Below are 26,221 nucleotides of genomic sequence, written 5' to 3'. Positions count from 1 at the left end.
AGTGATTTTCTCATGGATACCTGGGTAATTGGCATTGATGGTAAAATTTAAATATTCCTAATACCAACCTCCCCACCCAGAGACATTAATGGGTGTTTCCCTGTAGAAAGGCAAGTGCCCATGTGAAAGAGATTCATGCATTCACCAAGATTTCTCTGAGCCATCTTGAAGTATGCACTGTGATAGCTATGTGAGAGACCAAAGAAGAGATCCTTGACTCTTGAAGTCTAATCTTGGCTCTACCTCTACCTCATTATGAAACTTAGGCGTGTCCTTTTCATTCTCTAGACTTCAAAATTCATATCTCTAAAACGATCAGGGTTGGAGTAGATGTTCCTTCAAGTCCTGATCTTCTTTGACACTTTAAGCAAAGGCAAGCATACTATGTATAAGATCAGTGAATTGGGGGGGGTTAATAAAGCAGTGACAACATTAGTAATGTGAGGCTGCAGGAAATAAGTCCTCTATATGCCATCTGTATAGTTTGCTTTAACAAGCTCTCCTTTTAAAAGAAAAGTTTCTCCCTATGTGTGTATGCCAATGGATATTTCAGTGAGAGAGGTTTCTGTGCTTGGCCAGCCCCTTTTCACCACTGCTATAAAAAAGATATTTGTGAAACGTCTCTCATAATCAAGTTGGTAAGGATCCACATGCAGTGGGCCCATGTTCTAACATCATTCTCCACGAAAAGCCATCTGTATCCTTTGATTTTTAAAACCCTAAAGGGAGAGCAATTTCAGGAGAGGGAATTAAAAGTAAAATGCCTTACAATATTGTAAATTAACTATACTTCAATTTTAAAAAGTAAGAAGAAAGAAATATGAACAAAAACAAAAAAAGAATAAAATGCCTTGTGGAGCTTCCTACTATCCTCCTAAAGAAATATCACAGGCATGTAATAGTTAAGCTCCAGGTTTCTGGGAGGGGAGGAAGGGGAGAAAGGCCCTGGCCTATTTTCTGGATGACAGTCCTCACAACACCACTTCTCTCCTGCTACCATCTTGGTTGCTATTAATGCAATCTGGCATCTGGGCACTCCTCTTTAGTCTCCAAGGCACTGAAAACACACAGAAAGAAAGCCCTGTAATATATTTCCCCTCTTAGCAAGTTTTTGCCTTGCATAAAGCAAGAAGATTGGACTGTATCCAAACACTGTTGAATTTCAGTAGGTTTGTACCCAAACTTCAGACCAGTCAGAAGCACCTCAAACTAATACAGTACATTATGGTTGACAAACTAGCTTTCAATTGATTTTTCAAATCAACTCTGTGAGGTAGGTAGAACAGATATTATTAAAGCCATTTTACTTAAGAGAAGAGAACAGTCTCAGAGAGTAAATAACTATCTCAAGGTCACAGAACCATTGAATGGCAGAACCAGATCCAAATCTAAACTTTTGGGATTCCAACACTAGGAAGCTGATGTTATTTCATACGCCACGAGAAGAAACCTACGCAGAAGATACTGAAGAGAGAAAATGCTTTTCAGTGACCTCTGACTGTTCATATTGATCTTTCTATGATAATCACTAGCCTTTAAAAGTATTACTTGTCATCATATGTAACAGTATTCTAAATGGAGTAGTGCATCCTGAGATATAGGATGGCAATACCATCTCCTGCCCTTAAAGAGAACAAGCTGACTTGGGGATGTAAGGGAGGGGCAGCAAAACCATTTTGAATAAAATCTTAATAAATGGCTTGTTCACAACCATGGAAATTATTTTCCATCCTTATATATGAACACATATTAATATTATAAACTGCAAAAAGGCTTAATTTTCTTTCTTAAGAAGATTTTGTGGGCATGGCTGCATAATCTAAGACCAGAGCAGGAAGCTGAGAGACCTGGATTCTAGGCCCATTGTGATGCCTTTCTGAGAGTGATCCTAGAGAAGTCTTTCACCCTCTCTGGAACTCAAGTTGCCTAACTTGTTAAACAAGAAATGTCAACTCAACAATTCCTTCTACCTCTAAAATTTTGAGTATCAAAGATCTATCACCATTTAATTATCCTGGACCCACTGCTACCACTAGAGCGACTCATATACTGGATTATGTTGCTGAGGTTTCCCTAGGATAACTTACAGGTTCTTTCCCATCCATGGCCTCCATCCATAGTCTTCTATTAGCTTCTGAAAGGGCTTGCAGAGTGATGGTTCCTGGCCTAAGGAAAAAAATGACAAGTTGAGAGCAGAAAAGTCTCCTGAGAGAATGGAGTCTTGTGATCTAGGGTCCTCCTCAGCCCTGGGAGATATCAGACTGAGCAGGCACAGGCATATAGATTTCCAACTTCTCATAATCTTTTTTACTCAGAAAAACAATGGAACTTAGAGAACAGTAACTTTGGAGACACTGGTGGAGGTGGTATCTTGGTGGCCTCATGCCAGAGTTGGACAAGGAAATAGGAAGGCAGATACTGACACCTCACCATAATACACACTTAAACTGGCCTCACTGTGCTTGAGCCAAACTGAGGCTCGCCCTGCCTCTCTCTCTTGGAAGCCAGCCATTTGGTCTGGGCTCTAGGGTTTCTGAGCATGTTCATTATGGGCACGTTCATCTATCAGGAAAATGGCTTGCTACTTTTACCACCCAGGATGTCCAAGGAGCATTTCAGTTGGAAATAAGTCAACAACATGCACAATGGCTCAGCCACATGGAGGAGGCCTTTTGGCTGATTTAAGCAATCTTATGAATAACAATGACAACTAATAGTTATTGAATGCTCACCAGATGCCAGATTCTTTTCTAAGTACTTTATAGGTATTAATTCATTTAATCTACACAGGAAGGTTATAAAGCAGGAACTATAGTAATCCCTATTTTATAGAAGGGGAAACTGAGGCACAGAGAGGTTACCTAAGTTCACACAGTGGGTAAATATAGAGCCAGGATTTGAATTTAGGAATTTTGGTCCAGCAGCCATGTTCTTTCTTAACTAATACACTATAAGGCCTCTTCTGCATGGCAGATGACTTCAAATCCAATTTTATTTTATTTACTTGCAGTAACTATAACTACATACACAGAGATACCCCAATTTGGTATACTATGTTCTTTTTAGACCTTCAAAGCCAAACTGGAATTTGGGGATTGACCACATTATTGCAGGTATAAGGTCTCTTCCATTCTCTGTGTAGTTGTGCCATTATGAGATGCTTGTTACTCTCACTGCTTCTATGTTAAGATGAGACCTCTCTCAGAGTCATGAAATGATAAGAGCAATTACAAGAGAGTTCAGTGGAAAAGTCACTGTGCCTCAGTTTCTTTATCCATAAAAATGTTGGAGCAGACAAGCTGTGAGGTCCTTTACAGTTCCGATATCGAGACTCCTGTTCTACCTGTCCTTCTGTCTCTTATTCCATTAAAGTACTCCTTAAAAAAGGAAAGAAAAAAAAAAAGAAAAAGCAATTCATTAACTAGAATGAATCGTTCTTTTTTCTGCTCTTTAGCTGTTTGGGCACAATTACACTTTACAGGATTTGCTACTGAACTAGGGATATTAGCTAACATTGTCATCAGTTAATGAAAAGGAATTCTGAATTCTAGGTGTCCTCAGGAGCTTATAAGCATTGTGACCACCTATCGACCCCATGCCAATTTTTTCCTCACAGACTCAAATTATAATATTCAAATAAGACTAAACCCTTAAATAAAAAAAAAAAAGCCCCCAAATGATCTTTAAGCCAGAATCAATTGAAAACCAGGACTTGGCTTTGGGCACTGGATTCTTTCAAGTTTACCATTTTCTAAGAAACATCCAACCATTTGGATATAACTTATGGGGCTAGAAAGTCCAGAAATCTTTGTAAAAACAGCTACACAGCTGAATCCTGAAGCCAGAAGGAAGGAGAGCAAGCAAATGGGCAACAAACATAAAAGCACATGCTGTAGACTAGATAAGATGTTAAGCCCATTCTAGACTCAGTTTCCCTACATGGGAAACCAATAAGCTGGTATGTGTCCTCTCTTGACCATACGGAGAAACTGAAAGAATAAATAAGTGACTATTCAATAAGCATTTGGAGATTCTTGGGTGCTACCGAAACTCAAATTCAAAGAAAAATATTGCTAAGAACAAGATGACAAAGTAGAGAGTACAGGCTTTTCCATTATGACTTTAGACAAATCCTTTGCCCACCCTGAGGTCTGAGTCACGCATCTAAAACAAAAAGGCATATACAGCATATTTGCAGTAGAGTCCAGTGGTTAAGAGTATGACTTGGAAACCAGTATTCCTGGATTTGGATCCTAGCTCTAATATTAATAACTGTATAACCTAAGTGCTTAACTACTTTCTGTCTCCTTGTCTTTGTGAAATTGGGATAGTAACACCCCCTACTTCATGTGACTGATGAAGACTAAAGGAAAATATACACTTAAAAGGCTGAGAATGGTGCCTGGCACATAGAGGTACTCAGAGAATGTTAGCAGTTGTCGTTGTCATCATCATCGTCACTGTTGTCATTATTACTATTATTATTGCCCTTCAAGTTCTGATGGCCTATGAGCCTATGGCTTCAAATATTGGTAGGAACACTAATAAAAAAGTTATCCTCTATTCTGGAAATAGAAAAAGGGACTCAAAGAGTCCTTTGTTCTATCCCACAGAGAACATGAGTAAAGGTGCCTGATGTCTACTGGGAGGCCTGCCTCCTGCCCCTTATATCTGACTGACAAGCAAGGAAAGCAAATGCGGAGGTCACATGACTCAGAAAACTCCACATGCACAGAGGTACCTCAGCATCTGTTAATATATTTGACCCTCTATTTCAGAACATATTTATTCTCCTTATAATAGACAATGGAATAAAAATAAAAAGAACGTGGGGTGTGGAGGCCTACAGACCAGGGATTGAGCACAGCTTTGTTACTATGTGACTTTGATTAGGGAAGGCAGTTAAATATATACAAGTCTTAATCTCTTCACTGTTAAATGAGGGAATGTTTTTTAAAGTGCACAATATTTTGTAATTATGTTCATCAGGGATATTGGCCTGTAGTTTTCTTTCTCTGTGACATCTTTGTCTGGTTTTGGTATCAGGGTGATGGTGGCCTCATAGAATGAGTTTGGGAGTGTTCCTACCTCTGCTATATTTTGGAAGAGTTTGAGAAGGATAGGTGTTAGCTCTTCTCTAAATGTTTAATAGAATTCGCCTGTGAAGCCATCTGGTCCTGGGCTTTTGTTTGTTGGAAGAGTTTTAATCACAGTTTCAATTTCAGTGCTTCTGATTGGTCTGTTCATATTTTCTCTTTCGTCCTGGTACAGTCACAGCAGGTTGTGCATTTCTAAGAATTTGTCCATTTCTTCCAGGTTGCCCATTTTATTGGCATAGAGTTGCATGTAGTAATCTCTCATGATCCTTTCTATTTCTGCAGTGTCAGTTGTTACTTCTCCTTTTTCATTTCTAATTCTATTGATTTCAGTCTTCTCCTTTTTCTTCTTGATGAGGCTGGCTAATGCTTTATCAATTTTGTTTATCTTCTCAAAAAAACAGCTTTTAGTTTTATTGATCTTTGCTACCGTTTCCTTCATTTCTTTTTCATTTATTTCTGATCTGATCTTTATGATTTCTTTCCTTCTGCTAACTTTGGGGATTTTTTTTGTTCTTCTTTCTCTAATTGCTTTAGGAGCAAGGTTAGGTTGTTTATTTGAGATGTTTCCGGTTTCTTAAGGTAGGATGTATTGCTATAAACTTCCCTCTTTGAACTGCTTTTGCTGCATCCCATAGGTTTGGGGTCGTCGTGTCTCCGTTGTCATTTGTTTCTAGGTATTTTGCGATTTCCTCTTTGATTTCTTCAGTGATCACTTGGTTATTAAGTAGTGTATTGTTTAGCCTCCATGTGTTTGTATTTTTTACAGATCTTTTCCTGTAATTGATATCTAGTCTGATAGCATTGTGGTCGGAAAAGATACTTGATAGGACTTCAATATTCTTAAATTTACCAAGGCTTGATTTGTGACCCAAGATATGATCTCTCCTGGAGAATATTCCATGAGCACTTGAGAAAAATGTGTATTCTGTTGTTTTTGGATGGAATGTCCTATAAATATCAATTAAGTCCATCTTGTTTAATGTATCATTTAAAGCTTGTGTTTCCTTATTTATTTTAATTTTGGATGATCTGTCCATTAGTGAAAGTGGGGTGTTAAAGTCCCCTACCATGATTGTGTTACTGTCAATTTCCCCTTTTATGTCAGTTAGTATTTGCCTTATGTATTGAGGTGCTCCTATGTTGGGTTCATAAATATTTACAATTGTTATATCTTCTTCTTGGACTGATCCATTAAAAGGATCAGAAACCATGATCAAGTGGGGTTTATTCCAGGAAAGCAAGGATTCTTCAATATATGCAAATCAATCAACGTGATACACCATATTAACAAACTAAAGGAGAAAAACCATATGATCATCTCAATAGATGCAGAGAAAGCTTTTGACAAAAATCAACACCCATTTATGATAAAAAAAAAACACTGCAGAAAGTAGGCATAGAAGGAACTTTCATCAACAAAATAAAGGCCATATATGACAAACCCACAGGCAACATCGTCCTCAATGGTGAAAAACTGAAAGCATTTCCACTAAGATCAGGAACAAGACAAGGTTGCCCACTCTCACCACTATTATTCAACATAGTTTTGGAAGTTTTAGCCACAGCAATCAGAGAAGAAAAAGAAATAAAAGGAATCCAAATGGGAAAAGAAGAAGTAAACTTTTCACTGTTTACAGATGACATAATACAATACATAGAGAATCCTAAAGATGCTACCAGAAAACTACTAGAGCTAATCAATGAATCTGGCAAAGTAGCAGGATACAACATTAATGCACAGAAATCTCTGGCAATCCTATACACTAATGAAGACAAATCTGAAAGTGAAATTAAGAAAACACTCCCACTTACCACTGCAACAAAAAGAATAAAATATCTAGGAATAAACCTGCCTAAGGAGAAAAAAGACCTGTATGCAGAAAATTATAAGATGCTGATGAAAGAAATTAAAGATGATACAAATAGATGGAGAGATATACCATGTTCTTGGATTGGAAGAATCAACATTGTGAAAATGACTCTACTACCCGAAGCAATCTTCTACAGATTCAATGAAATCCCAATCAAACTACCACTGGCATTTTTCACAGAACTGGAACAAAGAATTTCACAATTTGTATGAAAACACAAATAACTCCGAGTAGCCAAAGCAATCTTGAGAAAGAAAAATTGAGATGGAGGAATCAGGCTCCCTGTATTCAGACTATACTACAAAGCTACAGTAATCAAGACAGTATGGTACTTGCACAAAAACAGAAATATAGATCAATGGAACAGGATAGAAAGCCCAGAGATAAACCCCGCACATATGGTCACCTCATGTTTGATAAAGGAAGCAAGAATATACAGTGGGGAAAAGACAGCCTCTTCAATAAGTGGTGCTGGAAAACTGGACAGGTACATGTAAAAGTATGAAATTAGAAGACTCCTTAACACCATACACAAAAATAAACTCAAATGGATTAAAGACCTAAATGTAAGGCCATGCACTGTCAAACTCTTAGAGCAAAACATAGGCAGAACACTCTATGACATAAATCACAGCAAGATCCTTTTTGACCCACCTCCTAGAGAAATGGAAATAAAAACAAACATAAACAAATGGGACCTAATGAAACTTAAAAGCTGTTGCACACCAAAGGAAATCATAAACCAGACCAAAAGACAGTCCTCAGAATGGGAGAAAATATTTGCAAATGAAGCAGCTGACAAAGGATTAATTTCCAACATTTACAATCAGCACATGCAGCTCAATAACAAAAAGACAAACAACCCAATCCAAAAATGGGCAGAAGACCTAAATAGACATTTCCCCAAAGAAGATATACAGATTGGCAACAAACACATGAAAGAATGCTCAACATCATTAATCATTAGAGAAATGCAAATCAAAAGTACAATTAGATATCATCTCACACCAGTCAGGATGGCCATCATTAAAAAATCTGGAAACAATAAATGCTGGAGAGGGTGTGGAGAAAAGGGACCACTCTTGCACTGCTGGTGGGAATGTGAATTGGTACAGCCACTATGGAGAACAGTATGGAGGTTCCTTAAAAAGCTAAAAATAGAACTAGCATACGACCCAGCAATCCCATTACTGGGCATATACCCTGAGCAAACCATAATTCAAAACTTTATGTACCAAAATGTTCATTGTAGGTCTATTTACTATAGCCAGGACATGGAAGCAACCTAAGTGTCCATCACTGGATGAATGTATAAAGATGATGTGGCACATACATACAATGGAATATTACTCAGCCATAAAAAGAAACAAAATTGAGATATTTGTAGTGAGGTGGATGGACCTAGAGTCTGTCATACAGAGTGAGGTAAGTCAGAAAGAGAAAAACAAATACTTTATGCTAACTCATATATATGGAATCTAAGAAAAAAATGGTCATGAAGAACCTAGGGGTAAGATGGGAATAAAGACACAGACCTACTATAGAATGGACTTGAGGATATGGGGAGGGCGAAGGGTAAGTTGTGACAAAGTGAGAGAGTGGCATGGACATATATACACTACCAAACATAAAATAGATAGCTACTGGGAAGCAGCCGCATAGCACAGGGAGATCAAGTCGGTGGTTTGTGACCACCTAGAGGGGTGGGGTAGGGAGGGTGGGAGGGAGGGAGATGCAAGAGGGAAAAGATATGGGAACATATGTATATGTGTATCTGAATCACTGTGTTATAAAGCAGAAACTAGCACACCATTGTAAAGCAATTATACTCCAATAAAGATGTTAAGAAAAAAAAATAAAATAACATTTAAAATAAATAAATAAATAAAAATAAAATGCCCTAGATGTGGCAAGTAAAATCATAGATACATTGAAACTTTAATTCCTGGGTTCTATTCTCAGAATTCCTCAGCATTTTTGGTTAGGGAAAAACACATTTAAAAATGAATACCAAATTCAGTATCTAACATGAGCTATACACAGGAATAGATGCAAGATATATAAAGATGAGTTGGTCTTAGTCCGTAACCTTAGTGCCAAACTGTTTGCAAATGCTTTGAGTCTATGGCAATATTACTTGCAAGTGGGTGGCAAATTTAAGCTGAAAAGTGAAACAGAATGGAACTAGACACAGAAAATTTTTATTTCGTTTATGTACATTGATGCTGCAGAGCCAAAGACACTAAATGTTCATGAAAAGAAGACAGTCAACAGTCACTTTCCCCTTCCTACTGGGCCTGAAGCTGTGGGGGAAATGAGTGACAGCCTTTTGGTTATCAGTAACAATGTTTACAATTACAGCCATCTTTGATTGAGACCATCCATTCTTTTTTTTTTTTTGGCTGTGTTGGGTCTTTGTTGCTGCGCAGTGGGCTTTCTCTAGTTGCGGTGAGCGGGGGCTATGCTTTGTTGCAGTACGTGGGCTTCTCATTGTGGTGGCTTCTATTGTTGTGGAACAGGGGCTCTAGGAACATGGGCTTCAGTAGCTGTGGTACGCAGGTTGAGGAGTTGTAGCACACGGGCTTAGTTGTTCCGTGGCATGTGGGCTTTTCCTGGACTGGGGCTTGAACCTGTGTCCCCTGCATTGGCAGGTAGATTCTTAACCACTGTGCCACCAGGGAAGTCCAGGACCATCGATGCTTAACAAAGAATGCATATAGATTCACAAACAGAATTTTTTTTAACATCTTTATTGGAGTATAGTTGCTTTACAATGTTGTGTTAGTTTCTGCTGTGTAACAAAGTGAATCTGATATACGTATACATATATCCCCATATCCCCTCCCTCTTGCGTCTCCCTCCCACCCTCCCTATCCCACCCCTCTAGGTGGTCACAAAGCACTGAGCTGATCTCCCTGTGCTATATGGCTGCTTCCCACTAGCTATCTACATTTTACATTTGGTAGTGTATATATGTCCATGCCACTCTCTCAACTTCTCCCCAGCTTGCCCTTCCACAAACAGAAATTTAAAATGGGGAAATGGACTAATAGTTACTTATTCCCAGACAAAAAAAATGGCTTATTTTCTTAATCTGATCTGTATGACTCCAGTCACTAATAGTTTTGTTCATATGATATTGTAATTCAACCTTCAAGTTCCTTTCTAGCAATCTGATCATTTTGTTAAATTCTACTGTATTACTTAGTGCCTAATACATGGAAATAATGGACTGAAATAAAATCAACACATTTACTCACTGAATTTTGGATCAACCTCCCAACTATATAACATGCCTTTTTCCAAAGTAACTCCAAATATTCTCATTTTAAAATTTAACAGTTAAATTTCCCTCTGATAAAATTGCCCAGGTTGAAAAAACAAAAAAGAGGGCACTGGAGAGAAACAAATGCAACGAAGTCCAAAGTTTGCAAGCTTTTGCTGAAACCAGAAAGTTGATAATCAAACTATTTCCACTTTACATAAATATCTGCAAAGTAGGAAAATTTGTATCATATTTGTACCAAATGGGGAAAAAAGACTCCCCAATACCACTACCACCCTCCATCCAATCTACCTCCCCTTAAATATGTGTTCCAATTCATTTGTTCTTGTATATTAAGAAATAAAAAAGAATGAGTTCTGTTACCCTGTCCTTTTGTAGCATCACCAAATGTTGACCTTTTGCATATATAATAGCAAATTAAATCCTAGGAGTAACTTCTGCCTAAAGCAAGTGAGGCAAAGCTGACTGAACCTTGAATAGAGAGAACTAGCTCTGGGCCAGCTCTAACAGGGATCCCTGAAAGGGCAGCCAGAAGAGCCAAGACAATGATGTCATGAATAATTTTGCTCATTTTTATCAACGAGAGATGACAGAGGAAAATAAAATACCTACCCAGGCTCAGCATCTGGCACATGGGGACATTGTCAATTCATATCAGCACAGCTTACCTTTCATTAGTTTCTATATCAAAACAGAATCTCTTGTCGATAGACTCCGTCTTCCTTCTCACGCAGTACTTCAGGGTTAAGTCCAAGGGTCCCTGATATAAGAAAAGGATTAATAGCCAGCTTGAAAAAAAATACATAGAAGCTTCTTCTGCCTACTGCAGCGTTTTCAGTGTCACTTGGAAGGCATCTCTCAGGGCAGCGGGAACAATGTTTAGCCTCACTGAGAAGCTTGTCCCCTCAAATGGTAGTTGCAGCAAGGTGGCAGTGGTTTCTCTCTGCTCCAAAAATCAATGGCTGAGTTCAGGAGAAAATGCTCAGGATAAGCCCTTGCTCTTTTCCAAGCATGATATATTAAATAGGAAACTCATTATACAACATGTAAAGGGGAATTCAGGAGAAATGCACTGCCCAAAGTGTACAAAATAAATGTACAAAATAAAATTTCGTGAGGCTTCTAGGTAGGGAGTTTGCAATGAGTAAGTGGCTTTCTGCATCTTCCTTGCATTAAAATGGCAGATAGAAGAGGGGAAGAAAAATATTTTTGGTTCCCCACTTCCAGAGTCTTTAAGATGATGGGAATTACAAAAGCATTATCTCCAAAGATAGGGCAGGAGTAGGGAAAATAGGCATATTTGTGTAATAGTCAAGGTGGCATTTGGTATTTCATATGTGCAGGATAGTGTGGCCCATCTGTCTTGTGGTCATGTAACAAGGCCATAGAAATCCACTGTGTCCACAGATTAAAATTCCCCAAATCCCAACATAGTTCAGTTCCCTTCTATTATCTCAACAGAGACAGTGGGGTATAGGAAAGAGAAGTAATGTTTATGGATCACCTACTATGTGCCACATATTATGCTAGGTATTTTTAAACCACTTTTCTTCAATAACAACATTCAGAGGGAAGTGAACCGCAGAGAGGTAAAATGGCTTACCCGAAGTCACCCAAGTCGATATAGCAGAAATAGCAATAAACTAAGAAGTTTAAAACCTTGGGTCTTGTTTCAGTTATGCAATTTACTAGCTATGTGGCCCAGAGTAAATATTCTTCCTCTCTGAATATAAACTTCACAACCTATTAAATAGGAATAATACTACCCACCTTGCTGTCTCGAATTCAGAAATACTGCCTAAGCACTATACCATCCAAACTGGTCCATAAAGCTGATCATCCAGTACTTCCCTCTCATTGTCACACTCAAGCCCTTTGCAGGTCTATCCTTTTACCTGTTCCTGCACTATAGAAACAAAACTCTATATTTACCTTTCAATCTGCCTTCCCAACCCCAACACTTAGGATATCAAGCACTGTTAGCCTTGCAAGATGAGAGTAATTAACAGTATCGTGTACTCACCCTCCTTCTTTAAACTCTCAACTCCTTCAGATTTGGTGAGGTGATGTCAAAGCTTGGGGGACAACACCCTGCCCCCCACTCCAGGTTCACCTCCAGACACCGTCATCTAGTTTATGTCCCATCAGTGCAAAAGTACTCTTATTTCACACATGTATCATGCTCTTTCATGACTCCAACTTTGCATATACTGTTTCCTCCACCCAAATTGACTTTATCTATATTCTTTGACTGGCTAAACTCTTAACTTGTTCTGCAACTTGTAGTTCAGCTTTCATTTCCTCAAAAATCCTTCCCCAATACCATATACTGTCTGCTATGTGTTTTCTGCATTGTATTAAAGCTTTTTTTTTTCATGTCTGATTTCCCCACTTGACTGAGATCTCCTCAAGGATGTGGGCAGTGTCTTATTTATCTTTATATCTCTAGTACCTAGTAAAGAGTTAGTGCTCAATAAATATAAACTACATTATCATCCTTGCCATTTTTTCTGAGAAAAATGATACTGAGCAACATTAAGTAATTTACTCAAGATCACAATTTACTAGGCCACAGAACTAGGACTTAAGACTAGTTCTTGAGACAAGAGTGTCCAAGAGGTGGAGTAGGATGACCCTTAGCTCACTTCCTCCCATGTGCACACCAATATTACAACTATTTACGGAGCGATGATCAATGATGAGAATCACCTGAAGACTAGCAGAAAAGATCTTCTACAGCTAAAGGTATAAGGAAGGAACCACAACTAGACAAGTAGGAGGGGCACAGACATGGTATAGTCAAGGCGCACACCCCTGGGTACATGATCCACAAACAGGAAGATAATTACAATCGCAGAGTTTATCCCTAAGGGGCAAGGGATAAACTGACCCCCATATGGGATTCCTAGTCAGGGGGTCCTGACCTGGGAAGACAAGGCCTCAGAACATCTGGCTTTGAAAGCCAGGGCTTCCTTTCAGGAGGGCCAGAGGGCTATAGGAAATAGACACTCTATTCTTATAGGGTGCACACAAAATCTCACCTGCTCTGAGAACCAGGACAAAAGCAGTAATTTGAAAGGGGCCTGGGTCAAATCAACCTGCTGGTATTAGAGACCCTCCCAGAGAGACAGGAGACAACTGGAACTCACCCTAGGGACATAGACACTGGTGGCAGCCATTTTGAGGAGCACCATTTTGGAGTTCCCCTTGTAGCTTATTAATGTCAGACCTGGCCCCACCCACCAGCTAGTTGGAAAAAGTCCTAGGACATGCTAGTCCAGCCACAGAGGGAAACAGCCCCATCCACCATCAGGCTAGCAGCAGCAATAGGTCCCCCTGGACTACCCAGCCATTCCAGGACCCAGTGTCATCTAACAGAGAGCACAGGGCTCAGCGCTGCTCACCAGTAAGTGGGCAAAAGCTCCAGGCACTGGCCTTACTCTGGAGCAGGCAGGCAACAGCCCCAGGATACAATGGGCTCCAACACTGCCCAGCTGTGTGCTGAAACCAGCTTTGAGACATACTGTGCCCCACAGCCAGCTTACCCAGGATCCAGCCCCACCAAACAGCAGGCTGACACCAGTCCTTAGACCCCTGCTTGACCCAGCAGCAGCTTGACACCTGCTCTGGGACCCTTCCTTTGGGCTTCACAAGAAGCCAACCAGTGACCTGGCCAAGCCCACCAGTGGGTAAGGACCAGGACACAGCCTAAACTACCATGGGGAAATAACCAGTTCCAGGACTCCCTGGGCCCCACAGCCAACTGCAATGGAATGCAGACCAGCCCACCAGCAGGTGGTAGCTTCAGCAGTAGGCAGGGCCTGGCAACCAACCACGGGGGGTTGCCCACCAGTTTGCCCATAGTAGTAGGCCCCACCAAAAGAGGGGCCTCTTTTTATATATAAGACATTCTATTCAAAAGCTAGCTGCAGAATATACATTCTTTTCAAGTGCACATAACACTCTCCAGGATAGATCACAAGCTAGGATGCAAAACAAGTGTCGGTAAATTTAAGGAGATAGAAATCATATCAAGTATCTTTTCTAACCACAACACTATGACTAGAAATCAACTACAAGAAAAAAACTGCAAAAAAACCTATAAACATGTAGAGGATAAACACTGTGTTACCAAACAACCAAAGGATCACTGAAGAAATCAAAGAGGAAATCAAAAATACTTGGAGACAAATGAAAATGAAAACAAAACAATCCAAAATTTGTGGAATGCAACAAAAGCAATTCTAAAAGTGAATGTTACACCAATACAAGCCTATCTCAGGAAACAAGAAAAATCTCAAATAAACAATGTGACCTTACACATAAAGTAACTAGAAGAACAAACAAAAGCCAGTGTCACTACAAGAAAAGAAATCATAAGATCAGAGCAGAAATAAATGAAATAGAGACTAAAAAACAAAAAATAGAAAAGATAGATTAAATTAAGAGATGGTTGAAAACATAAACAAAATTGATAAATCTTTACCCAGAGTCATTGAGAAAAAAGAGAGAGGGCCCAAATCAATAAAATCAGAAATAAAAAAGAAGTTACAACCAACAGCACAGAAATACCAAGGATCATAAGCGATTACTATGATCAATCAAACACCAATAAAATGGACAACCTAAGAGAAATTCCTAGAGATAAATGTACAACCTTCCAAAACTGAATCAAGAAGAAATAGAAAATACAAACAGACCAATTACCAGTAATGAAACTGAATGAGTAATTAAAAGAAATACTCCCAACACACAAAAGTACAGAACCAGATGGCTTCACAGGTGAATTCTACCAAACATTTAAAGAAGACTAACACCTATTCCTCTCAAACTATTTCAAAAAATTATAGTGGCAATACACTTCTGAATTTATTCTGTGAGGCCTGCATCACCTTGATATCAAAATCAGACAAAGACAACACGAAAACAGAAAATTACAGGCCAATATCACTGATGAACATACATGAAAAAAATCCTCAACAAAACTTTAGGAAAGCCAATTCAACAGTACATTAAAAGGATCATATACCATAATCAAGTGGGATTTACCCCAGGGATGCAAGGATGGTTCAATATCCACAAATCAATGTGATACACCACTTAATAAACTGAAGACTAAAAAATCATATGATCATCTCAAGAGATGCAGAAAGAGCTTTTGACAAAATGCAACATCCATTATGATAAAAAAAATTCTTAACAAAATTGATATACAGGGAACATGCCTCAACGTAATAAAGGTCAAATATGATGAGCCCACAGCTAACATCATAGTCAATGGTGCAAAGCTGAAAGCATTTCCTCTACGACCAGAAACAAAACAAGGATACCCACTCTTACCAGTTTTAATGAACATAGTATTGGCATTGCAGGCCACAGCAATCAGACAAGGAAAAAAGAAAACAAATCCTAATTGGAAAGGAAGAAGTAAAAGTGTCAATGTTTGCAGATGACATGATACCACATATACAAAATCCTAAAGATGCTACCAAAAAAACTATTAGAACTCATTGAAGAATTCAGTAAAGTTGCAGGATACAAAATTAATATACAGAAATCTGTGGCATTTGTACACACTGACAACAAACTATCAGAAAGAGAAATTAATAAAATAATCCCATTTATAATCTCATAAAAAAATAAAATACCTAGGAATAATCTAAGGAGGTAAAATGCCTGTACTCAGAAAACTATAAGATGCTAATGAAAGAAACTGAAGATGATACAAACAAATGTAAAGATACTCCATGCTTGTGGATTAGAAGAATTAACATTGTTAAAATGACCGTACTACCCAAGGTAATCTACAGATTCTATGTAATCACTATAAAACTAGCAATGGCATTTTTCACAGAACTAGAACACGTAATTCTAATATCTGTATGTAAATGCATAAACCCTGAGTAGCCAAAACAATCTTGAGAAGGATGAACAAAGCTGAAGTTAACATGCTCCCTGATTTCAAATTATACTACAAAGATACAGTAATCAAAACATTATTGTTCTGGCACAAAAACAGACACATAAATCAATGCAACAAAACAGAGAGACCAATAATGAACCCACACTTATGTAGTCCATTAATCTATGACAAAGGATGCAAGACTATACAATGGGGAAAAGACAGTCTCTTCAATAAATGATGTTGGGAAACTAGACAGCTACATGCAAAAGAATCAAACTGGACTACTTTCTCACATCATATACAAAAATAAACTCAAAATGAATTAAAGACTTAAGTGTAGGATTTGAAAGCATAAAACTCCTAGAAGAAAACATAGGCAGTTCTCTCTGTGACATCAGGCTTAGCAATATTTTATTGGATCTGTCTTCTCAGGCAAGGGCAACAACAGCAAAAATAAACAAATGGGATTTCTTCAACCTAAAAAGCTTTTGCACAGCGAAGGAAACTATAAACAAAATGAAAAGGCCACCTACTGAATGGGAGACAATATTTGTAAATGATATATCTGATACAGGGTTAATATCCAAAATATACAGAGAACTCATAAAACTCAAAGTTAAAAAAAAACTATTTAAAGAATAGACAGAGGGCCTGAATTTTTTGAAAGAAGACAAACAAATGGCCAACAGGAACATTAAAAGATGCTTAGCATCGCTGATCATTGGGGAAATGCAAATCAAAACCACAATGAGATGTCACCTCACATCTGACTGAATGGCTATCATCAAAAAGACCACAAATAACAAATATTGGTGAGGATGTAGAGGAAAGGAAACCCTAGTACACTCTTGGTGGGAATTTAAATTGGTGCAGCGACTGTGGGAAACAGTATGGAGATTCCTCAAAAATTTAAACATAAAGCTTCCATATGATCCAGCAATTCCACTCCTGGGTATTTGTCGGAAGAAAACAAACACACTAATTAGAAAAGATATATGCACCCCTATGTTGAGCATTACTTACAATAGCCAAGATATGGAAGCAATCTAAGTGCACACGAGTAGATAAATGGATTAAAAAACATGTGGTATATAAAAACCATGGAATATTACTCAGCCATACAAGGGAATGAAATCTTGCCATTTGCGTCAACATGGATGGACCTCGAGAGTATTATGATAAGTGAAACAAGTCAGACAAAGACAAATACCATATGATTTCACTTATATGTTAAATCCAAAAAACAAAACAAATGAACCAACATAATGAAACAGAAATAGAATCATAGGTACAGAGAACAAACAGGTGGATGCCAGAGGGAAAGGGGGGGCAGGATGTGAAAAATAGGTGAGGAAGGTTAAGAGGTATAAATTTCCAGTTACAAAATAAATGAATCACGGGTATGAAATGTACAGTATGGAGAATATAATCAATAATTATGTACTATCTTTATATGGTGACAGAATAACTAGACTTATCATGGTGATCCTTTTATAATACATAGAAATCCCGAATCACTATGTTGTTCATCAGGAACTAACATTGTGTTACAGGTCAATTATACTTGATAAACAAACAAATAAACAAAGTAACTCATAGAAAACAGAGATTGGATTTGTGCTTACCAGAGGTGGAAGCTGGGGGAATAGGGAATTGGACGAAGGCATCTAAAGGTACTAATTTCCCATCGTAAGATAAGTAAATACTAGGGATGTTATGTATAACATGATTAATATAATTAACACTTCTGTATGTTATATATGAAAATTGTAAAGAGAGTAAATCCTAAGAGTACTCATTACAAGAAAAAAAAATTTTCTTTAATTTTGTACCTGTATAAGACAATGGGTGTTCACTAAACTTATTGTGATAATACTTTCATATTGTATGTAAGTCAGATCATTATGCTGTACACCTTAAACTTATACAGTGCTGTATGTCAGTTATATCTCAGTATAACTGGAAGGGAAAAATATTTGATATGAAGAATGAATGAAGGAATAAGTAAATGAATAAATAGGTAAAACTAGTTATTGTGATTCAAAATGTAGCTCTCTTGCCTCTTACAACTACCTGAAAGGGAAGGGATGAGAATCTTATAAAATAGTATTTGGGATTGTGCTCTGTAAAGTAAGCAGTACAACCCAAATGGAAGTTGATAAGCTGAACTACTAGAGTACACTTGTAAGTATCACAGTCAGAAAGAGAGCTAATTCTTCCAACTCCAAATTGGGTTAATGATACTTCACAGTGCTGCTGAGAAAGTAAATGGCCCATGGCAGCAAATGTCTAGCTCAGAGCCTGGTGAACAGCAAACATTGAATAAATAGTGGCTTTTATGGTGTTATCATTATTATAGTCTCACTTATTTGTATTATTTACCTTTCTAAAACACAAACTAGTAAAAGGAACTGAGAGAAATGATAAGAAGAAACCATCTCCAATTCAGTTTATGGAAATTAAAGTAACTACTTCCACCTCCCCTTTGCTGTAAATGGTCAAGCAAGTTCCTCTTTCCATTCCATAAACAGTCCCATATTTAAATTGCTTAGGCTGACACTTACTGCAGTTTTGCAAGTAGCCACTCAATTAAAAGGGCAGGGGGAAAGAATAACTAAAAGAAGGGCTTGCTCTCATCTGCTAAGAACCTATGAACGTGGTATCTGCTGCCTCTGGCCTCAGCTTTGCAGTAGGACCTGCCTAAGAAAGGAACTTTGAAGTCCAAAGTTTGGAAAGTAATGTGTGTAGAAAAAGAAAAGAAAGAGACTACAGGACAGTGTTACTTAAAAGCACTTGCCAGTCAGATACATAAGCTAAGTTCTGACAGAAATGGGACAAATTCTGTGCTACAGCACAATTTATTGGAACCACGTTGAAAGGTTCTTTGGCAATTGGCAGACTGGAAACTAAGGAGAGTTTTGGATTCATGGATGAATAACTGGCCCGCATAGAAACATGGATGAGGGTTGTGGAGACCCAATATGGTATGCTCTGTTAGAGGTGCATCCCATGTCTAATCCACATTCAAAGCAGAGTGGCAAAACTTGTGGTTAATGACAAAAAAGAAAAGCAGTTTTTCAACAGTCTGCCACCAAATCTCAATCATCACTAATTTCCTATGAATAAGCCACATAAGAGAGATCTTCCATGGAAAGCACCAGCAACGGAGAAAAAGTCTCCAAATTTCTGCCTATCGAAATTGGGTCTTCATGCACCACAACTTTCAATGCTAACAAGTAAATCTTTTTTTCACTTTATAAACAATTTGTAAATAAGGGAAATCCTTAAAAATATGCCCTAAGACCCTGTCTGAGAAACAGTTAAAGGGACACACTTAACTACTTTTAGAATATGAAGAGTCAGTCTATCAGCTTTTATCTTAAGAAACCTTCAGGTGTGTGTACATGTGTGCGTGTGTGTGTATGTGTGTGTATGTGTGTGTGTGTGTGTGTGTGTGTGTGTGCATGTGTTCCCAAAGCCCCTACCAAGATAGGCAAAAGTGAGATAACAGAATAATTTTTTTAGCTGGGTGGTCATACATAAAAAATAATATATAATGTATAACATAATATAACATATATATATAAGATCAGGTTCCTCCAGGTTAGTGAACTATCTTCTCAGTGTGTTAAACTCATCTTGCCATTTTGGAGAGTAGGGGAAAGTTTGGAGGGCAGAAGAAGATGCATTAACTGTTTAAAGATATTTGAGCATTACATACAATGTGGGGTATAGATTATTCCAACTTTAGGCAACAGAATACTCCTTGAAAAAAGGAATTTTGGAAAATGTTTTGTATTTTAAAGTCTTAACTATTTAAAGGAATCCTATAGTAGAGCCTTCTTAAAAGCAAGTAATACTCTCCTCCAATTTAACCATATTTTTTTGCAAATTTTCTTTGTACAATGTGATAGACTCTTGTAATAATGATCTAAAAGAGTACAGGCACTTTCAGAAGGCCTAGAATCATTAACACAGATTTTTCACTCAACTGAGTAGTATCTGGCCCAATGCAAACTTAGGCCACAAAGAACATATGAAGTCATGGCTTCACACAACAGTGGTGGACTTGATTCTTTGACACAAAGTCAACATATACTCTTTTCTGAGATGCAGTCACAGATGTATTTCAAAAAAATGTGGCCCATAAAAGAACTGACCTGCTGCTTAGCACCTGGCTTCTGCTCCATAGGTGTCATGGTGAGCGTTTTGGTCTCTTTCTCATATTGGCAGTAGTATTTCACCCAGGATATTCCCAAAGCCCCTACAAAGATAGGCAACAGTGAGCTGATAGAATAAGTATTTTGTCTTCATGGTCAGTCCACCCCTAAGACAGAAGCTGTGTACAGATTATTCTTCATGGTCATGATCCAGATCTAGTGCTACTTTTCCCCTGAGCTCCAGCCGTGCAGTACCACTTGCCCACTACACAGATGGATAACCTAATCATCATCAACTGCTTTCCACATCTGCTCTGGCTTGCTCCAAACCACTCTCCTTGCCATGTTCCCTGTGAATGCTCCCATTATATATCCTATTGTATGATCTGGAAACATCTGTAATCTTCTGCTCCTCCTTCCCTGTAACCTGCCCTTCAATCCCCTACATGTCTCTCCTTTCACCCCTTTCAGAACTGAATTCATTCAGGACCCTATTTCTGACTTTTTAAAAAATGTTTTATGAGCTATTTCAAACAAAACAAAAATTCACTATTTCTCCAATTAATTCTTTCAGTGGCCTTCTCTTTGGTTTCCCCTATCTGTGATCACTCCTTTCTAGCCCATTCTCTACTCTTTTGTTAGAGAAATATTTTTTTAATTATAGGTTTATTTATATCATTCTTTTTATTATAAACCACCCATGGCTTTCCCACTCTCTCCAAACTCCTTAGGTTGGCTCACAAAGCCTTTTATAATGTGATCGTATTTACCTTTCCAACTTTGTCTTTTGCCACCCTCACCTCTATGCTCTTGTCTCATGGAATTATATTCAGTTACCAAAAAAATAGGTGGCAATATAATATATAGACCAAGTTCAAGACATACTTAAGAGTGAATAAGGCACTATCACTAATTATATCAGGACAACAAGTATAAACCAGGACTGTCCTTGTAAAACCAAGACCCTACAAACAAACTATAACCTCACACACCTCTGTGCCTTTATTCATGCAGTGGTATACACCTGGAATTTTCTTTGCCATTTTCTTTACCTGTCAAACTCCCAGTCATAATTCAAGTTTCAGTTCATATATCACTTCCTCAGTGAAGCCCTTAGATATATGCCCCAAATGCAGTGCTCAACACATTTCATTATAGTTCTCGATATACTTGTGTCTTAATCAGACTGTGAACTTCTTGAGGGCAAAAACCAAGCTTGATCCATTTTTTGTACCCCCAATGAATTGCATATTGTTTGGCAAAAAGGATTCTTAGTAAGCGTACATTCAACTGAGTAGGAATGTCATATCCATTTAACAAATTAGAAAACTGGGGCGTAGAAGGATCACATAGTTAGTTGATATTAGAGCCAAGATTACATACTCATTACTCTGTGCCTCTCTTATAATATAACAGTGGTTCTCAAGTAGGGGCAATTTTGCCTCCCAGGGGACATTTGGCAATGTCTAGAGACATTTTTGGTTATCACACCTGGGAAGTGCTATTAGAATAAAGTGGGGAGAGGCTATAGATGCTTCTAAACACCTTATAATGCATAGGATAACTGCTCGAAACAAAGAATTAGCCAGCCTGAAATGTCAATACCACTGAGACTGAGAGATCCTGCAATGGAGAGTTGAAGAGATGAACCTGACAAATAGAAGAACACATCTTTGAAAACCATCAAAATGAGTTGCTCTAAGGGATGAAAAGCATGATAATATCACTGCTGAAATACCATGTTTTGTGGATTTCAGTGGGTTTTGCCACTGGTAACCTCTGGGTAGTCTCATTTGCCTACTCACCAGGTAGAATAATTCTGGTCAGGGAATGAAATCACAGGCTTTGGGGACATTGGGTCATAGTTCAAAAGGAAAATCAAATAGCACATACAGGTTTACATAATGTTATTTAGGAGGTAGAAAAGCTTGAACCCTCTGCGATATTCAGTGACCAGATAAGTTAACCCATTTTCCTTGGTTAGCAATGAACAACTGTGTTGCTCACTGAAATCACAATGGTTGTGTAGTGCTTTAAGGGCAAGTTTATCATCCTAAGGCAGTGGAAGGTATAGGGTATAGCTGTAGGAGCATAGGTTTTGGCATTTCCCAAACCTGAATTTACACTTAGCCCTGATACATGATAGTTGGGTGACTTTCAACTAGTGATCTCTCTAAGCCTCGGTGGCTTCATGTGTAAAATGGGTATGATAAGGTGGTTTCAAAGATTTCATGAGGTAGTATATTTAAAGCACTTAACACCATGCCTGGAATATAGTAGGTATAATAAGTATTATTTTATGTCTCCTTTCTCCTACCTCCCTTTTAGCCCCAAAGAGTCATTGAAAGGATTAAGCAATTAACAATCCCCATTTTGAATCTCAGAGAAAACCTTAGGTCTTATCATCCCACAGCCTTTGTAAGACAAATCCTTAACCTCCTCCTCCAATTTCTCCTTCCTTTTTGTTTTCTCTGTTCCCACACTACTCTCCAAATAGGTATAGCTGGCAGGGGTCTATGAACTATATGGGTGCCTGGAGTTTGGAGAAGCCAAGTGGCAGCTGGTGTCAGCCTACTGAAACCCAGTAGCTATCCCTGTATTCCCACATACATTTCTCTTGTGTATAGAGATAGCCTTCGATGGTTGGCTGTCCTGGAAGTTTGCATGTCTGTGGAGCTTCTTTCATCCTTTTCTTAAGTTCTTCCATCTCTTCTCGGGTACTGGAGAAATGATTTCTTGTCTGTAAGACATTATCATCATAATCATTATCATCATCACCATCATGATGAATAAGCATTCACTGGTCAGAGACCCAGTGCAGAGTTTTCTTGGCTTTCACCATGTGCTACAACATAGCAAAAAAACAAATGTTGAATGGCATAGTAATTAGAAAACAGTTTAGTGGAGTTTAACAGTACTAAAGTCTAAATGGGAGAGGGAAACATAAATACCAATGTACCCATAAAACCACATCTGGGAGACATTTTCTAATGAAAATGACAAAAGTCTCCAATAAATAAAGGCTCTAAGAATTCTGAGCATCAGACTGACCCCTGCCTTACGAAAAGGGAGGCTATAAAGAAGGTTCCCAAAGATAATATTATCACGGCAACTTCTACATTCTGCCTCAAGTAAAGCTACTGCCTACTTGACTCTGAATCAAATCCAGGCCATTAGAATAAAGGATATGACAGGGTGCTCTCTTTGAACATAGGTTAATGGAAAACCTATGTTTTCATGCCCATGAATAGCAAAAGCTAATGTTAAGAAGTAATATATTTAAAAGTACACAACTAAATATTCCTGGTTATAGGAATATTTTGTAAATCAGCAGAAGAGAGGGGCGCTCACATTCTGGTGAAAGACAGTACCCAGAAAGAAAAACAACAATTAACAATACCTGTAAATCAGCATTCTCCTAAACAACCAAGTAAAGTTTATTTCCACTTCAACTTACCATTTCCATCTAAAAATACAACTATAAATTTTATGCAATGTAACAAGTCCAAAGTCACTAACTCAGTGATGCCTTCTTTTACTGTACCAGATAGTCAATTATTCCACTCTCTATGCTTTAACTTTTTTGGTCTTAACTGTATTTTAGCACTTTTCATAAGTAATTATGATATATCTCTGTTTATATCTCTCGGCTCCAAGAGACTATATATTCCTTGAAGGCAAAAACTAACATGCCTCATTATGGTATGTCCAGTGCATTTTACAATGTCTGGCACAGAGTATATGTTCATTACATACCTAAGTATTTGTTAAATGTGGGTTAAATAAGTAAATGAGAAAAATAATACATGTGACAAGGAAGGGAAGGGTGTGCCTATGCCCATCTATAAGAAACAGCATGGGATGGGCTTCCCTGGTGGCGCAGTGGTTGAGAGTCTGCCTGCCAATGCAGGGGACACGGGTTCGTGCCCCGGTCTGGGAAGATCGCACGTGCCGTGGAGCAGCTAGGCTCGTGAGCCATGGCCTCTGAGCCTGCGCGTCCGGAGCCTGTGCTCCGCAATGGGAGAGGCCACAACAGTGAGAGGCCCGCGTACCGCAAAAAAAAAAAAAAAGAAACAGCATGGGAAAGAAGGTGGAGACAACCTTTAAAAATAATTTATTCAACTCTAGTAATGTAATGAGAAAAGTAGTGAGAAAAGGAAAAGAGGGGAAAATGGGCATTTGTGGTAATAAAACCTACAAAGAGAGTGTCCTGACTAACTAGCAGGGAAGGAGCATAAGACCTGTGCTTTAGAAAGCGCATAGGTGGTTTCTGATCTGGGAGAGATATAACAAACTAGCAACATTTAATAAATATTGGATAGATAGACACGTCAGTGGGTAGAAGGGTGGGTTTGAACAATGGTCAGCCTCAAACACAGGGAAGAGCTGAAACTGGAAGAGTAAGAACAATCTAGTACACTAAAACATTTGTGATCCATACCAGTCTGTCCTGACAAATTATCTGGGATGTAATAACCTAGAACTCCAAGGTCAAGATACTAGAGCTGAAATCCAATTGGAATGCAGAGACAGGTGAAGAAACCCACATGTAAACTCACATTCTGTAAACTGAGCTGGAGTTGCTGTTTATATGGGAGGAAATCCTGTGTGAGCTCCACGGTCAAGCTGTTGGAAATGAAGAGGCTATGAAGAAAGGCCAAGACCTAGGGAAAAATGTATAAAAATAACTTTATCACCAGCACCTTCTCATTAATCAAATAAAGGAAATAGATGCACAAAAAGAAACTCCACACAGTGGAGTATAGTGTTAAAAGCAGTAACACAAACACAAACAGGTCTACACATAGCTATTCTTTTATTAGGTTAAACATTAACACTGGACTCAGATCTACAAAATAAGAACTATTACCAAATTTATTCATCAATACCCTTTTCAGATAGCATATAAAACCATTCATAATGTGGACAATATGGACATAATGTGGGAATAGACTGTGTCTTTATATCCTCAGGAATGGCACAGAATAGGTACTCAATAAATTAAAATGGCTAAATGGCATAATGAAGACTGTCATAATGCTAAAAGATCCAAGGATATTTTTTTTGAAAACCAATTTTCAAGTTAGAAATGTTTCAGGGAGGGGTTGGGACATTGCAGAAGAAGACGTAGAAATGATCAATAAAATATATTTTTAATGTTTAAAATGTTCAACCCCAATAAAAATCAAATATACACAAATAAAAACAAAAGAAAATACAATCTTCATCTATCAAATACAAACATTTTAAAAGCAATGCTCAATGCTGGTAATAGTAGAGTGTAATAGGAAGTAGTAAAAACTGCTCTGTTCTTTTTAGAAAGTAAACAGGTGAGTACATATAAATATGTGCACACATATATACATACAAACACATAAATATGTGTGTATATATGTACATAAACACAAACTATATATACATAAACATATAAAAACTATGTACACATTTATGTACTATACACGTATGTATATATACATATATAGTTATATATATGTACATATATATGTACACATACATCTAAATGCATATGAGTGTGTGTAGCACACACACAGTTATATAGACATTCTTCCTGTTTCTCTCCAAGGTTTCCCATCTCAGGAAATGACACCACCACCCACTCAGTCAATCAAGCCAGAAAGTATTCTGATTTCTTTCACTCACATCTCAATCTAATCAATCAGTAATTCCTGTCAGTTTTGCTTCTAAAATATATCTCTAATCCAATCATTCTTTTCTGTTTCTACTACCACCATCTGAACCCAAAGCAACATTTTTGCTTGCCTAGACCACTGCAGTAGCCTCCGAACTGGTTTCCTCAATCCCACTGTTGCCCACTTCCAAGTCCTTCTCCACACAACAAAATCAGCATGTCATATCCTATTTAATACCCGTCAGTGATT

The 26,221-nt window shown here is 38.0% G+C and overlaps 1 protein-coding gene across 1 annotated transcript in view; it reads right to left on the bottom strand.

The window, feature by feature from the left end:
- The window catches only part of OPHN1 (oligophrenin 1), a 599,190-nt gene that overhangs the window by 231,663 nt on the left and 341,306 nt on the right, over window positions 1-26,221 (bottom strand). The window contains exons 8-12 of the mRNA XM_060002992.1: window positions 24,881-24,985; window positions 22,932-23,061; window positions 20,322-20,425; window positions 10,925-11,016; window positions 2,088-2,166 (exon numbers count right to left, since the gene is read on the bottom strand). Of these exons, the coding sequence (XP_059858975.1) occupies window positions 2,088-2,166; window positions 10,925-11,016; window positions 20,322-20,425; window positions 22,932-23,061; window positions 24,881-24,985 (510 nt within the window). The remainder of the gene's footprint in view (window positions 1-2,087; window positions 2,167-10,924; window positions 11,017-20,321; window positions 20,426-22,931; window positions 23,062-24,880; window positions 24,986-26,221) is intronic.

Source organism: Delphinus delphis, chromosome X (genome assembly GCF_949987515.2).
Source record: "Delphinus delphis chromosome X, mDelDel1.2, whole genome shotgun sequence".
NCBI lineage: Eukaryota > Metazoa > Chordata > Mammalia > Artiodactyla > Delphinidae > Delphinus > Delphinus delphis.
This window is presented reverse-complemented; position numbering and strand designations above follow the sequence as displayed.